General features: G+C 46.7%; 1 protein-coding gene across 4 annotated transcripts in view; it reads left to right on the top strand.

The window, feature by feature from the left end:
* Positions 1 to 10510, top strand: part of prdm10 (PR domain containing 10) — a gene marked incomplete at its 3' end in the record, with an annotated part of 38744 nt that extends 28234 nt beyond the window's left edge. For all 4 annotated transcript variants that reach the window (XM_029773913.1, XM_029773914.1, XM_029773912.1 and 1 more), the window contains 5 exon segments: positions 3816 to 4112; positions 6511 to 6658; positions 6827 to 7020; positions 9018 to 9173; positions 10327 to 10510. In XM_029773913.1, the coding sequence (XP_029629773.1) occupies positions 3816 to 4112; positions 6511 to 6658; positions 6827 to 7020; positions 9018 to 9173; positions 10327 to 10510 (979 nt within the window).
* Between the last annotated feature and the right edge of the window lie 5813 nt (positions 10511 to 16323).

The following is a 16323-nucleotide window of genomic DNA, read 5'->3' as shown; positions in this document are numbered from 1 at the left end:
CTACACCTGTTGTATTCAGCATTTTCACTGTAAGGTCTACTACACCTGTTGTATTCAGCATTTCACTGTGAGGTCTACTACACCTGTTGTATTCAGCATTTCACTGTGAGGTCTACTACACCTGTTGTATTCAGCATTTCACTGTAAGGTCTACTACACCTGTTGTATTCAGCATTTCACTGTGAGGTCTACTACACCTGTTGTATTTAGCATTTCACTGTGAGGTCCACCTGTTGTATTCAGCATTTCACTGTAAGGTCTACTACACCTGTTGTATTCAGCATTTCACTGTAAGGTCTACTACACCTGTTGTATTCAGCATTTCACTGTAAGGTCTACTACACCTGTTGTATTCAGCATTTCACTGTAAGGTCTACTACACCTGTTGTATTCAGCATTTCACTGTAAGGTCTACTACACCTGTTGTATTCAGCATTTCACTGTGAGGTCTACTACACCTGTTGTATTCAGCATTTCACTGTAAGGTCTACTACACCTGTTGTATTCAGCATTTCACTGTGAGGTCTACTACACCTGTTGTATTCAGCATTTCACTGTGAGGTCTACACCTGTTGTATTCAGCATTTCACTGTAAGGTCTACTACACCTGTTGTATTCAGCATTTCACTGTGAGGTCTACACCTGTTGTATTCAGCATTTCACTGTGAGGTCTACTACACCTGTTGTATTCAGCATTTCACTGTAAGGTCTACTACACCTGTTGTATTCAGCATTTCACTGTGAGGTCTACTACACCTGTTGTATTCAGCATTTCACTGTGAGGTCTACTACACCTGTTGTATTCAGCATTTCACTGTGAGGTCTACTACACCTGTTGTATTCAGCATTTCACTGTAAGGTCTACCTACACCTGTTGTATTCAGCATTTCACTGTGAGGTCTACTACACCTGTTGTATTCAGCATTTCACTGTGAGGTCTACTACACCTGTTGTATTCAGCATTTCACTGTGAGGTCTACTATACCTGTTGTATTCAGCATTTCACTGTGAGGTCTACTACACCTGTTGTATTCAGCATTTCACTGTGAGGTCTACTACACCTGTTGTATTCAGCAATTCACTGTGAGGTCTACTACACCTGTTGTATTTAGCATTTCACTGTGAGGTCTACTACACCTGTTGTATTTAGCATTTCACTGTGAGGTCTACTACACCTGTTGTATTCAGCATTTCACTGTGAGGTCTACTACACCTGTTGTATTTAGCATTTCACTGTGAGGTCTACTACACCTGTTGTATTCAGCATTTCACTGTGAGGTCTACTACACCTGTTGTATTCAGCATTTCACTGTGAGGTCTACTATACCTGTTGTATTCAGCATTTCACTGTGAGGTCTACTACACCTGTTGTATTCAGCATTTCACTGTAAGGTCTACTACACCTGTTGTATTCAGCATTTCACTGTGAGGTCTACTACACCTGTTGTATTTAGCATTTCACTGTGAGGTCCACCTGTTGTATTCAGCATTTCACTGTAAGGTCTACTACACCTGTTGTTTTCAGCATTTCACTGTGAGGTCTACTACACCTGTTGTATTCAGCATTTCACTGTGAGGTCTACACCTGTTGTATTCAGCATTTCACTGTAAGGTCTACTACACCTGTTGTATTCAGCATTTCACTGTGAGGTCTACACCTGTTGTATTCAGCATTTCACTGTAAGGTCTACTACACCTGTTGTATTCAGCATTTCACTGTGAGGTCTACTACACCTGTTGTATTCAGCATTTCACTGTGAGGTCTACTACACCTGTTGTATTCAGCATTTCACTGTGAGGTCTACTACACCTGTTGTATTCAGCATTTCACTGTGAGGTCTACTACACCTGTTGTATTCAGCATTTCACTGTGAGGTCTACTACACCTGTTGTATTCAGCATTTCACTGTAAGGTCTACTACACCTGTTGTATTCAGCATTTCACTGTGAGGTCTACTACACCTGTTGTATTCAGCATTTCACTGTGAGGTCTACTACACCTGTTGTATTCAGCATTTCACTGTGAGGTCTACTACACCTGTTGTATTCAGCATTTCACTGTGAGGTCTACACCTGTTGTATTCAGCATTACACTGTAAGGTCTACTACACCTGTTGTATTCAGCATTTCACTGTAAGGTCTACTACACCTGTTGTATTCAGCATTTCACTGTAAGGTCTACTACACCTGTTGTATTCAGCATTTCACTGTGAGGTCTACTACACCTGTTGTATTCAGCATTTCACTGTGAGGTCTACTACACCTGTTGTATTCAGCATTTCACTGTGAGGTCTACTACACCTGTTGTATTCAGCATTTCACTGTGAGGTCTACTACACCTGTTGTATTCAGCATTTCACTGTGAGGTCTACTACACCTGTTGTATTCAGCATTTCACTGTGAGGTCTACTACACCTGTTGTATTCAGCATTTCACTGTGAGGTCTACTACAACTGTTGTATTCAGCATTTCACTGTGAGGTCTACTACACCTGTTGTATTCAGCATTTCACTGTGAGGTCTACTACACCTGTTGTATTCAGCATTTCACTGTGAGGTCTACCTACACCTGTTGTATTCAGCATTTCACTGTGAGGTCTACTACACCTGTTGTATTCAGCATTTCACTGTGAGGTCTACTACACCTGTTGTATTCAGCATTTCACTGTGAGGTCTACTACACCTGTTGTATTCAGCATTTCACTGTGAGGTCTACTACACCTGTTGTATTCAGCATTTCACTGTGAGGTCTACTACACCTGTTGTATTCAGCATTTCACTGTGAGGTCTACTACACCTGTTGTATTCAGCATTTCACTGTGAGGTCTACCTACACCTGTTGTATTCAGCATTTCACTGTGAGGTCTACTACACCTGTTGTATTCAGCATTTCACTGTGAGGTCTACTACACCTGTTGTATTCAGCATTTCACTGTGAGGTCTACTACACCTGTTGTATTCAGCATTTCACTGTGAGGTCTACTACACCTGTTGTATTCAGCATTTCACTGTGAGGTCTACTACACCTGTTGTATTCAGCATTTCACTGTGAGGTCTACTACACCTGTTGTATTCAGCATTTCACTGTGAGGTCTACTACACCTGTTGTATTCAGCATTTCACTGTGAGGTCTACTACACCTGTTGTATTCAGCATTTCACTGTGAGGTCTACTACACCTGTTGTATTCAGCATTTCACCGGGAGGTCTACTACACCTGTTGTATTCAGCATTTCACTGGGAGGTCTACTACACCTGTTGTATTCAGCATTTCACTGTGAGGTCTACTACACCTGTTGTATTCAGCATTTCACTGTAAGGTCTACTACACCTGTTGTATTCAGCATTTCACTGGGAGGTCTACTACACCTGTTGTATTCAGCATTTCACTGTGAGGTCTACTACACCTGTTGTATTCAGCATTTCACTGTAAGGTCTACTACACCTGTTGTATTCATCATTTCACTGTGAGGTCTACACCTGTTGTATTCAGGCACATGTGACAAATAACATTTGATTTGATTTGAATGTCTCAGTCTCCATACCGACGGACCTGTATCTGAATGTCTCCATACCGACGGACCTGTATCTGAATGTCTCTGTCTCCATACCGACGGACCTGTATCTGAATGTCTCTGTCTCCACACTGACCTGTATCTGAATGTCTCTGTCTCCATACCGACGGACATGTATCTGAATGTCTCTGTCGCCATACCGACGGACCTGTATCTGAATGTCTCTGTCTCCATACCGACGGACCTGTATCTGAATGTCTCTGTCTCCACACTGACCTGTATCTGAATGTCTCTGGTGACAGGAGCTCCTGGGATTCGTTGGGAAGCTGCCGTATGAGGAGAGAACAGACGGTGCTCTGAACGGTTTCAAGGTGGTAGAGCTGGAGACAGACGGGGAGAGGGGTGGAGGGTTGGAGACAGAGGCACAACTAGACCCCCCTGGAGGGGACCTGGCCCCCGACACAGAAACAGACCCCCCACCCCCCAACAGCGACCCACCCTTACCCCCCATCAAAGATGACCCGTCCCAGAGCAGCGCCACGGCAGAACCTCACCTCAGCCTCACCCCCCAGGACATGCGCCGGGCCAAGAGGATACGGGTAAGACTGGGGAGTGGAGAGGCCCTGTGCTGTGTTCACTAGCGAAATAGGAGAAAACATATTGAAATGTTTAAAAACAAATTAACTTCAGGTAGCACAAAAAGTGTTCTCCTGTTTAGTGCCGAATGAAAGTGTAACCAGTCGTCATACAGCCCTGGTCTGTAGTGTAACCAGTAGTCATACAGCCCTGGTCTGTAGTGTAACCAGTCGTCATACAGCCCTGGTCTGTAGTGTGTTACCAGTAGTGTGTTACCAGTAGTCATACAGCCCTGGTCTGTAGTGTAACCAGTAGTGTGTTACCAGTAGTCATACAGCCCTGGTCTGTAGTGTGTTACCAGTAGTCATACAGCCCTGGTCTGTAGTGTTACCAGTAGTGTTACCAGTAGTCATACAGCCCTGGTCTGTAGTGTTACCAGTAGTGTTACCAGTAGTCATGCAGCCCTGGTCTGTAGTGTTACCAGTAGTGTTACCAGTAATCATACAGCCCTGGTCTGTAGTGTTACCAGTAGTGTTACCAGTAGTCATACAGCCCTGGTCTGTAGTGTTACCAGTAGTCATACAGCCCTGGTCTGTAGTGTGTTACCAGTAGTTGCAGCCCTGGTCTGTAGTGTTACCAGTAGTCATACAGCCCTGGTCTGTAGTGTTACCAGTAGTGTTACCAGTAGTCATGCAGCCCTGGTCTGTAGTGTTACCAGTAGTGTTACCAGTAGTCATACAGCCCTGGTCTGTAGTGTTACCAGTAGTCATACAGCCCTGGTCTGTAGTGTGTTACCAGTAGTTGCAGCCCTGGTCTGTAGTGTTACCAGTAGTCATACAGCCCTGGTCTGTAGTGTTACCAGTAGTGTTACCAGTAGCCATGCAGCCCTGGTCTGTAGTGTTACCAGTAGTCATACAGCCCTGGTCTGTAGTGTTACCAGTAGTGTTACCAGTAGTCATGCAGCCCTGGTCTGTAGTGTTACCAGTAGTGTTACCAGTAGTCATACAGCCCTGGTCTGTAGTGTTACCAGTAGTGTTACCAGTAGGCACACAGCCCTGGTCTGTAGTGTTACCAGTAGTCATACAGCCCTGGTCTGTAGTGTGTTACCAGTAGTCATACAGCCCTGGTCTGTAGTGTTACCAGTAGTCATACAGCCCTGGTCTGTAGTGTGTTACCAGTAGTGTTACCAGTAGTCATGCAGCCCTGGTCTGTAGTGTAACCAGTAGTGTTACCAGTAGTCATACAGCCCTGGTCTGTAGTGTTACCAGTAGTCATACAGCCCTGGTCTGTAGTGTTACCAGTAGTGTTACCAGTAGTCATGCAGCCCTGGTCTGTAGTGTTACCAGTAGTGTTACCAGTAGTCGTGCAGCCCTGGTCTGTAGTGTTACCAGTAGTCATGCAGCCCTGGTCTGTAGTGTTACCAGTAGTCATACAGCCCTGGTCTGTAGTGTTACCAGTAGTCATACAGCCCTGGTCTGTAGTGTTACCAGTAGTCATACAGCCCTGGTCTGTAGTGTTACCAGTAGTCATACAGCCCTGGTCTGTAGTGTTACCAGTAGTCACACAGCCCTGGTCTGTAGTGTTACCAGTAGTCATACAGCCCTGGTCTGTAGTGTGTTACCAGTAGTCATACAGCCCTGGTCTGTAGTGTGTTACCAGTAGTCATACAGCCCTGGTCTGTAGTGTAACCAGTAGTGTTACCAGTAGTCATACAGCCCTGGTCTGTAGTGTTACCAGTAGGCACACAGCCCTGGTCTGTAGTGTAACCAGTAGTCATACAGCCCTGGTCTGTAGTGTTACCAGTAGTCATACAGCCCTGGTCTGTAGTGTAACCAGTAGTCACACAGCCCTGGTCTGTAGTGTTACCAGTAGTCATACAGCCCTGGTCTGTAGTGTTACCAGTAGTCACACAGCCCTGGTCTGTAGTGTTACCAGTAGTCATACAGCCCTGGTCTGTAGTGTGTTACCAGTAGTCATACAGCCCTGGTCTGTAGTGTTACCAGTAGTCATACAGCCCTGGTCTGTAGTGTAACCAGTAGTGTTACCAGTAGTCATACAGCCCTGGTCTGTAGTGTTACCAGTAGTCGTACAGCCCTGGTCTGTAGTGTAACCAGTAGTCACACAGCCCTGGTCTGTAGTGTTACCAGTAGTCGTACAGCCCTGGTCTGTAGTGTTACCAGTAGTCGTACAGTGTGTAATGCCCCGTAAAGATGGACGTGCAGGTAGGAAGGAAGGGTGTTTGTCATCTCCATGGTGATCACGTGACATCTGAGTTAAAACCTGTAGGCCTCCACATCTCCTATCCATTACATCTGTCCATTCCTCCCTGCTTCATCAGTGGAATGCTTTTGTCTGTGCTGTGTTTATTGTAGAAACAAAAAGGTTATCTATTCAATATCGGTGGTGTCCTCTCTTCTCCAGAATGCGGCCCTGCAGCACCTGTTCATCAGGAAGACGTTTCGGCCCTTTAAGTGTACCCACTGTGGTAAAGCCTTCAGAGATCAGGACAAGCTAGAGAGCCACCTAAGAGTCCACGGCCGTGACGCCTACCTGTCCTGTCATCACTGCAGTAAGGGACTACTTCCTGTTTTAAACACTCCGCCCCGCATATCCTGTTTCCTGGATAGATGCGATGCACTATGTTTGACCAAGGCCCAGAAGGATCACCTATAGAGTTTATATATAAAATGTGAAGACGTCTACAGTTTTGATTTTTTTTTCTTCTTCTTCTCCTAAGATAAGGGTTTCCTGTCCCACGGTGCGTTGGAGGACCATCTTCTGCTTCACTCAGAACACCGGACCTACTCCTGTCTGTTCTGCACCGACACCTTCGATCGTTTGGACCTGCTGAAAGAACATGTGGGCGGACATGCTGTGAACGGGCGTTTCACATGCCCTTCCTGCAAGAAGGTCTTCACGGACTTCATACAGGTTAGTATCCACACACACACACACACACACACACACACACACACACACACACACACACACACACACACACACATCCTACGAGGAGGTCTTCCGACTTCGTACAGGTTAGGTCTACGCTGAGTCTACAAAACATTAAGAACACCTTCCTAGTATTGAGTTGCATCCCCTTTTCCCCTCAGAACAGCCTCAATTCATCCCTACCCCCTGTTCATCTACTACCCCCTGTTCACCTACTACCCCCTGTTCACCTACTACCCTACCCCCTGTTTCACCTACTACCCCCTGTTCACCTACTACCCCCTGTCACCTACCTACCCTACCCTGTTTCACCTCTACCCTACCCTCTGTTCACCTACTACCCCCTGTTACTACTTAACCATACCCCCTGTTTCATCTACTACCCTACCCCCTGTCACCCTACCACCCCCTGTTCACCCTACTACCCTACACCTGATCACCGACTACCCTACCCCTGTTGACTGAATACCCAGTTCACCTAATAACACCCCCTGTTCACCTACTACCCTACCCCCTGTTCACCTACTACCCCCTGTTCACCTACTACCCTACCCCCTGTTCACCTACTACCCCCTGTTTACCTACTACCCCCTGTTCACCTACTACCCCCTGTTTACCTACTACCCTGTTCACCTACTACCCTACCCCCTGTTCACCTACTACCCTACCCCCTGTTCACCTACTACCCCCTGTTCACCTACTACCCTACCCCCTGTTCACCTACTACCCTACCCCTGTTCACCTACTACCCCCTGTTCACCTACTACCCCCTGTTCACTACTACCCTACCCCTGTTCACCTACTACCCCCTGTTCACCTACTACCCCTGTTCACCTACTACCCCTGTTCACCTACTACCCCCTGTTCACCTACTACCCCCTGTTCACCTACTACCCCCTGTTCACCTACTACCCCTGTGTCACCTACCCTACCCCCTGTTCACCTACTACCCCCTGTTTACCTACTACCCCCTGTTCACCTACTACCCTACCCCTGTTTCACCTACTACTTCCTGTTCACCTACTACCCCCCTGTTCACCTACTACCCCCTGTTCACCTACTACCCTACCCCCTGTTCACCTACTACCCTACCCCCTGTTCACCTACTACCCTACCCCCTGTTCACCTACTACCCTACCCCCTGTTTACCTACTACCCCCTGTTTACCTACTACCCTACCCCCTGTTCACCTACTACCCCCTGTTCAAAGGCACTAACATCTGTTGTCTTGCTTGTTCACCTTCAGAATGACACACATACACAATCCACGTCTCAAGGCTTAGAAATCCTTCTTTAACCTGTCATCCTCCCCTTCATCTACACTGATTGAAGTGGATTTAACAGGTGACATCAATAAAGGAATCGTAGCTTCCACCTGGATTCACCTGGTCAGTCTGTGTCAGTGTTTGTACATTCGGTGTATAGCTGCCGTACAAACTCATCTCCTCTGATCCCCTTGTAGAAGACAATGTGTTTTCAGTCATCTTACCTGATAAAATTATAGCCACTCTGTCCCAATCAATCAATCAATCAATCAATCAGTCAATCAATCAGTCAGTAGACAGTAGGACAACACTCACTGGACACGGATCTACTGCTGTAGTGCTCTCCCTAACTCTCTCCTGGTCTCCCTAACTCTCTCCTGGTCTCCCTAACTCTCTCCTGGTCTCCCTAACTCTCTCCTGCCTGGTCTCCCTAACTCTCTCCTGCCTGGTCTCCCTAACTCTCTCCTGCCTGGTCTCCCTAACTCTCTCCTGCCTGGTCTCCCTAACTCTCTCCTGCCTGGTCTCCCTAACTCTCTCCTGCCTGGTCTCCCTAACTCTCTCCTGCCTGGTCTCCCTAACTCTCTCCTGCCTGGTCTCCCTAACTCTCTCCTGCCTGGTCTCCCTAACTCTCTCCTGGTCTCCCTAACTCTCTCCTGGTCTCCCTAACTCTCTCCTGGTCTCCCTAACTCTCTCCTGGTCTGGTCTCTCCACCAGGTGAAGAAGCATGTTCGTAGCTTCCACTCTGAGAAGATCTTTCAGTGTTCAGACTGTGACAAGGCGTTCTGCAGACCTGACAAGCTACGGCTCCACATGTTGCGGCACAGCGACCGCAAAGACTTCCTCTGCTCCACCTGTGGAAAGCAGTTTAAGGTGAGATGCGTGCATGTGTGTGTGGTTTTGTGTGTGTGTGTGTGTGTGGTTTTGTGTGTGTGTGTGTGTGGTTTTGTGTGTGTGTGTGTGTGGTTTTGTGTGTGTGTGTGTGGTTTTGTGTGTGTGTGTGTGGTTTTGTGTGTGTGTGTGTGGTTTTGTGTGTGTGTGTGTGTGTGGTTTTGTGTGTGTGTGTGTGTGGTTTTGTGTGTGTGTGTGTGTGGTTTTGTGTGTGTGTGGGGTTTTGTGTGTGTGTGTGTGTGGTTTGTGTGTGTGTGGGTTTGTGTGTGGGTGGGTTTTGTGTGTGGGTGGGGTTTTGTGTGTGGGTGGGGTTTTGTGTGTGGGTGGGGTTTTGTGTGTGGGTGGGGTTTTGTGTGTGTGTGGGGTTTTGTGTGTGGGTGGGGTTTTGTGTGTGGGGTTTTGTGTGTGTGTGTGGGGTTTTGTGTGTGTGTGGGGTTTTGTGTGTGGGGTTTTGTGTGTGTGTGGGGTTTTGTGTGTGTGTGGGGTTTTGTGTGTGTGTGGGGTTTTGTGTGTGGGTGTGAAACAGACAGACAGTGGAAAGAAAAATGCCAATAACTGTAGAACCAAGAGCTTTCCTGACTTTCTGACCTGACCAGGTAAAACCCTGGACCCTACGGTATAGTATGTCAGACCACCTGACCTGACCAGTACAGCGACTCGGCTGAGGGTACAGCGACTCGGCTGAGGGTACAGCGACTCGGCTGAGCGTACAGCGACTCGGCTGAGGGTACAGCGACTCGCCTGAGGGTACAGCGACTCGGCTGAGCGTACAGAGCTTTCTCTGCAGACGGTTGTGTGTGTTTCAGTCTTGTCAGTCTCTCACCCTCTCCTCTCTCTCTCTCTCTCCCTCACCTCTCTCCTCTCTCCCCATCTCTCTCCCTCTCTCCCCATCTCCTCTCAACTCTCTCTCCCCATCTCTCTCCCTCTCTCCCCATCTCCTCTCAACTCTCTCTCCCTCACCTCTCCTCTCTCCCCATCTCCTCTCCTCTCATCTCTCTCTCCCTCACCTCTCCTCTCTCCCCATCTCCTCTCCTCTCATCTCTCTCTCCCTCACCTCTCCTCTCCTCTCTCCCCATCTCCTCTCATCCCTCTCCCCTCTCCTCTCCTCTCTCCCCCTCTCCTCCCTCCCCTTCAGCGTAAGGATAAACTGAGAGAGCACATGCAGCGGATGCACAACCCAGAGCGTGAGGCTAAGAAGGCCGACCGTATCCATCGCTCCAAGGCCCTGAAGCAGAAGGTTCCCACCACAGACTTGGAGAGCTTCATGTTTAAATGTCGCATGTGTATGATGGGTTTTAGACGCCGAGGTATGCTGGTGAGTAGTGATACTGGCTTCCTAGATTACACTGTTCTGGGAGCTTGAGTGGCCTACCACTTCACAGCTGAGCCGTTGTTGCTCCTACACTGTCCCATTTCACAATAACAGTACTTACAGTTCACCGGGGACAGCTCTAGTAGGGCATAACGTTTACAAACTGACTTGTAGGAAAGGTAGCATCCTATGACGGTGCCGCGTTGAAAGTCACTGAGCTCTTCAGTACGGGCCATTCTACTGCCAATGTTTGTCTATGGAGATTGCATGGCTGTGTGCTCGATTTTATACATCTGTCAGCAACGGATGTGGCTGAAATAGCCTAATCCACTAATTTGAAGGGGTGTCCACATACTTTTGTATATATAGTGGATGTCTTTGTGTGTGTGTTGTCTGTGTGTGTGTGTGTGTGTGTGTGTGTGTGTGTGTGTGTGTGTGTGTGTATATATATAATATCATTCAAAAGTTTGGGGTCACTTAGAAATGTCCTTGTTTTTGAAAGAAAATCACATTTTTTTGTACATTAAAATAACATCAAATTGATCAGAAATACAGTGTAGACATTGTTAATGTTGTAAATGACTTTTGTAGCTGGAAGCGGCTGTTTTTTTTATGGAATATCTACATAGGCTTATAGAGGTCCATTATCAGCAACCATCACTCCTGTGTTCCAATGGCACGTTGTGTTAGCTAAAATGTTTTATTTTTTAAAAAGTTTATTTAACCAGGTAGGCCAGTTGAGAACAAGTCCTTTATTTAACCAGGTAGGCCAGTTGAGAACAAGTCCTTTATTTAACCAGGTAGGCCAGTTGAGAACAAGTCCTTTATTTAACCATGTAGGCTAGTTGAGAACAAGTCCTTTATTTAACCAGGTAGGCTAGTTGAGAACAAGTCCTTTATTTAACCAGGTAGGCTAGTTGAGAACAAGTCCTTTATTTAACCAGGTAGGCTAGTTGAGAACAAGTCCTTTATTTAACCAGGTAAGTTGAGAACAAGTTCTCATTTACAATTTCGACCTGACCAAGATAAAGCAATGCAGATTCGACACAAACAACAACACAGAGTTACACATGGAATAAACAAACATACAGTAGAAAAGTCAATATACATGGTGTGCAAATGAGGTGAGATAAGGGAGTTAAGGCAATAAATAGGCCATGGTGGCGAAGTAATTACAATACAGCAATTTAACACTGGAATGGTAGATGTGCAGAAGATGAATGTGCAAGTAGAGATACTGGGGTGCAAAGGAGCAAGATAAATAAATAAATACAGTATGGGGATGAGGTAGTTGGATGGGCTGTTTACAGATGGGCTATGTACAGGTGCAGTGATCTGTGAGCTGCTCTGACAGCTGGTGCTTAAAGTTAGTGAGGGAGATATGAGTCTCCAGATTTTTGTAGTTCGTTCCAGTCATTGGCAGCAGAGAACTGGAAGGAAAGGCAGCCAAAGGAGGAATTGGCTTTGGGGGTGACCAGAGAGAGATACCTGCTGGAGCGCAGGCTGCAGGTGGGTGCTGCTATGGTGACCAGTGAGCTGAGATAAGGCGGGGCCTTACCTAGCAAAGACTTGTTGATGACCTGGAGCCAGTGGGTTTGGCGACGAGTATGAAGCGAAGGCCAGCCAACGAGAGCGTACAGGTTGCAGTGGTGGGTAGTATATGGGGCTTTGGTGACAAAACGGATGGCACTGTGATAGACTGCATCCAATTTGCTGAGTAGAGTGTTGGAGGCTATTTTGTTAATGACATCGCCGAAGTCGAGGATCGGTAGGATGGTCAGTTTTACGAGGGTATGTTTGGCAGCACGAGTGAAGGATGCTTTGTTGCGAAATAGGAAGCCAATTCTAGATTTAATTTTGGATTGGAGATGCTTAATGTGAGTCTGGAAGGAGAGTTTACAGTCTAGCCAGACACCTAGGTATTTGTAGTTGTCTACATATTCTAAGTCAGAACCGTCCAGAGTAGTGATGCTGGACAGGCGGACAGGTGCAGGCAGCGATCGGTTGAAGAGCATGCATTTAGTTTTACTTGTATTTAAGAGCAGTTGGAGGCCACGGAAGGAGAGTTGAATGGCATTGAAGCTCGTCTGGAGGGTTGTTAACACAGTGTCCAAAGAAGGGCCAGAAGTATACAGAATGGTGTCGTCTGCGTAGAGGTGGATCAGAGACTCACCAGCAGCAAGAGCGACATCATTGATGTATACAGACAAGAATTGTGGCACCCCCATAGAGACTACCAGAGGTCCGGACAACAGGCCCTCCGATTTGACACACTGAACTCTGTCTGAGAAGTAGTTAGTGAACCAGGCGAGGCAGTCATTTGAGAAACCAAGGCTGTTGAGTCTGCCGATAAGAATGTGGTGATTGACAGTCGAAAGCCTTGGGCAGGTCGATGAATATGGCTGCACAGTACTGTCTCTTATTGATGGCGATTATGATATTGTTTAGGACCTTGAGCGTGGTTGAGGTGCACCTGTGACCAGCTCTGAAACCAGATTGCATAGCAGAGAAGGTACGGTGAGATTCAAAATGGTCAGTGATCTGTTTGTTAACTTGGCTTTCGAAGACTTTAGAAAGGCAGGGTAGGATAGATATAGGTCTGTAGCAGTTTGGGTCTAGAGTGTCTCCCCCTTTGAAGAGGGGGATGACCGCTGCAGCTTTCCAATTTTTGGGAGTCTCAGACAAACAAGAGAGGTTGAACAGGCTAGTAATAAGGTTGCAACAATTTCGACAGATCATTTTAGAAAGAGAGGGTCCAGATTGTCTAGCCCGGCTGATTTGTAGGGGTCCAGATTTTGCAGCTCTTTCAGAACATCAGCTATCTGGATTTGGGAGAAGGAGAAATGGGGGAGGCTTGGGTGAGTTGCTGTGGGGGGTGCAGGGCTGTTGACCGGGGTAGGGGTAGCCAGTTGGAAAGCATGGCCAGCCGTAGAGAAATGCTTATTGAAATTCTCAATTATCATGGATTTATCGGTGGTGACAGTGTTTCCTAGCCTCAGAGCAGTGGGCAGCTGGGAGGAGGTGCTCTTATTCTATATGGACTTTAGAGTGTCCCAGAACTTTTTTGAGTTTGTGCTACAGGATGCAAATTGCGGCTTGAAAAAGCTAGCCTTAGCTTTCCTAACTGACTGTGTATATTGGTTCCTAACTTCTCTAATCAAGTTCATCATTTTAAAAAGCTAATTGATCATTCGAAAATCCTTTTGCAATTATGTTATCACAGCTGAAAACTTTTGTTCTGATTTAAAGAAGCAATAAAACTGGCCTTCTTTTTGCTCCGTTCATCTTTCCATTGATCCTGACTAGTCTCCCAGTCCCTGCCACTGAAAAACATCCCCACAGCATGATGCTGCCACCACCATTTTTTTTTTACCTTAGTCAAGTCAGTTAAGAACAAATTCTTATTTTCAATAATAGTCTAGGAACAGTGCCGCCCCATGCTTCACCGTAGGGATGGTGCCTGGTCTCCCAGACGTGACGCTTGGCATTCAGGCCAAAGAGTTCAATCTTGGTTTCATCAGACCAGAGAATCTTGTTTCTCATGGTCAGAGAGTCTTTAAGGTGCCTTTTGGCAAACTCCAAGCGGGCTGTCATATCTTTTACTCAGGAGTGGCTTCTGTCTGGCCACTCTACCATAAAGTCCTGATTGGTGGAGTGCTGCAGAGATGGTTGTCCTTCTGGAAGGTTCTCCCATCTCCACAGAGGAACTCTGGAGCTCTGTCAGAGTGACCATCGGGTTCTTGGTCACCTCCCTGACCAAGGCCCTTCTCCCCTGATTGCTCAGTTTGGCCGGGCGGCCAGGTCTAGGAAGAGTCTTGGTGGTTCCAAACTTATTCCATATAGGAATGATGGAGTCTAGGGGTTACTGTGTTCTTGATCATGATCCCCACTGTTGTCTTCTTGGGGACCTTCAATGCTGCAGACATTTTTTTTGGTACCGTTCCCCAGATCTGTACCTCGACTCAATTCTGTCTCTGAGCTCTACGGACAATTCTTTCGACCTCATGGCTTGGTTTTTGCGCCGACGTGCACTGTCAACTGTGGGACCTTATATAGACAGGTGTGTGCCTTTCCAAATCATGTCCAATCAGTTGAATTTACCACAGGTGGACTCTAATCAAGTTGTAGAAACATCTCAAGGATGATCAATGGAAACAGGATGCACCTGAGTTCAATTTCTAGTCTCATAGCAAAGGGTCTGAATACTTACAGTATGTAAAATAAGGTATTTCTGTTATTTATTTTTAATACATTTGCAAAATGTCTAAAAACCTGTTTTCACTTTGTTATTGGTCTGATGGTCTTGATGAAACCAAGATTAAGGAATTTCAGTTAATCCATTTTAGAATAAGGCTGTAAAAATAGTGGAAAAGTCAAGGGGTCTGAATACTTTAGAATGTATTGTATATGTATATGTATTAAAGTAGTCAGATTTGTATTTTACCTTTTATTTAACTAGGCAAGTCAGTTAACAACAAATTCTTATTTCCAATGACGGCCTAGGAACAGTGGGTTAACTGCCTTGTTCAGGGGCAGAACGACAGATTTGTACCTTGTCAGTTCGGGGAATCGATCTAGCAACCTTTCGGTTACTAGTCACTAGGCTACCTGCTGGTTACTAGTCCAACGCTCTAACCACTAGGCTACCTGCTGGTTACTAGTCCAACGCTCTAACCACTAGGCTACCTGCTGGTTACTAGTCCAACGCTCTAACCACTAGGCTACCTGCTGGTTACTAGTCCACCGCTCTAACCACTAGGCTACCTGCTGGTTACTAGTCCAACGCTCTAACCACTAGGCTACCTGCTGGTTACTAGTCCAATGCTCTAACCACTAGGCCACCTGCTGGTTACTAGTCCAACGCTCTAACCACTAGGCTACCTGCTGGTTACTAGTCCAACGCTCTAACCACTAGGCTACCTGCTGGTTACTAGTCCAACGCTCTAACCACTAGGCTACCTGCTGGTTACTAGTCCAACGCTCTAACCACTAGGCTACCTGCTGGTTACTAGTCCAACGCTCTAACCACTAGGCTACCTGCTGGTTACTAGTCCAACGCTCTAACCACTAGGCTACCTGCTGGTTACTAGTCCAACGCTCTAACCACTAGGCTACCTGCTGGTTACTAGTCCAACGCTCTAACCACTAGGCTACCTGCTGGTTACTAGTCCAACGCTCTAACCACTAGGCTACCTGCTGGTTACTAGTCCAACGCTCTAACCACTAGGCTACCTGCTGGTTACTAGTCCAACGCTCTAACCACTAGGCTACCTGCTGGTTACTAGTCCAACGCTCTAACCACTAGGCTACCTGCTGGTTACTAGTCAACGCTCTAACCACTAGGCTACCTGCTGGTTACTAGTCCAACTGCTCTAACCACTAGGCTACCTGCTGGTTACTAGTCCAACGCTCTAAACCACTAGGCTACCTGCTGGTTACTAGTCCAACGCTCTAACCACTAGGCTACCTGCTGGTTACTAGTCCAACGCTCTAACCACTAGGCTACCTGCTGGTTACTAGTCCAACGCTCTAACCACTAGACTACCTGCTGGTTACTAGTCCAACGCCCTAACCACTAGGCTACCTGCTGGTTACTAGTCCAACGCTCTAACCACTAGGCTACCTGCTGGTTACTAGTCCAACGCTCTAACCACTAGACTACCTGCTGGTTACTAGTCCAACGCTCTAACCACTAGACTACCTGCCGCCCATACAAAAAATGTTTTGTATTTGGTCCTATATTCATAGCACGCAATGACAACATCCAGCATGGGACTCTACAAACTTGTTGGATGCATTTGCTGTTTGTTTTGTTTGTGT

The sequence above is a fragment of the Salmo trutta genome, chromosome 13, assembly GCF_901001165.1.
Source record: "Salmo trutta chromosome 13, fSalTru1.1, whole genome shotgun sequence".
Classification (NCBI taxonomy): domain Eukaryota; kingdom Metazoa; phylum Chordata; class Actinopteri; order Salmoniformes; family Salmonidae; genus Salmo; species Salmo trutta.
Note: the sequence above shows the minus strand (reverse complement) of the source record. Positions and strands in the feature narration are given on the sequence as shown.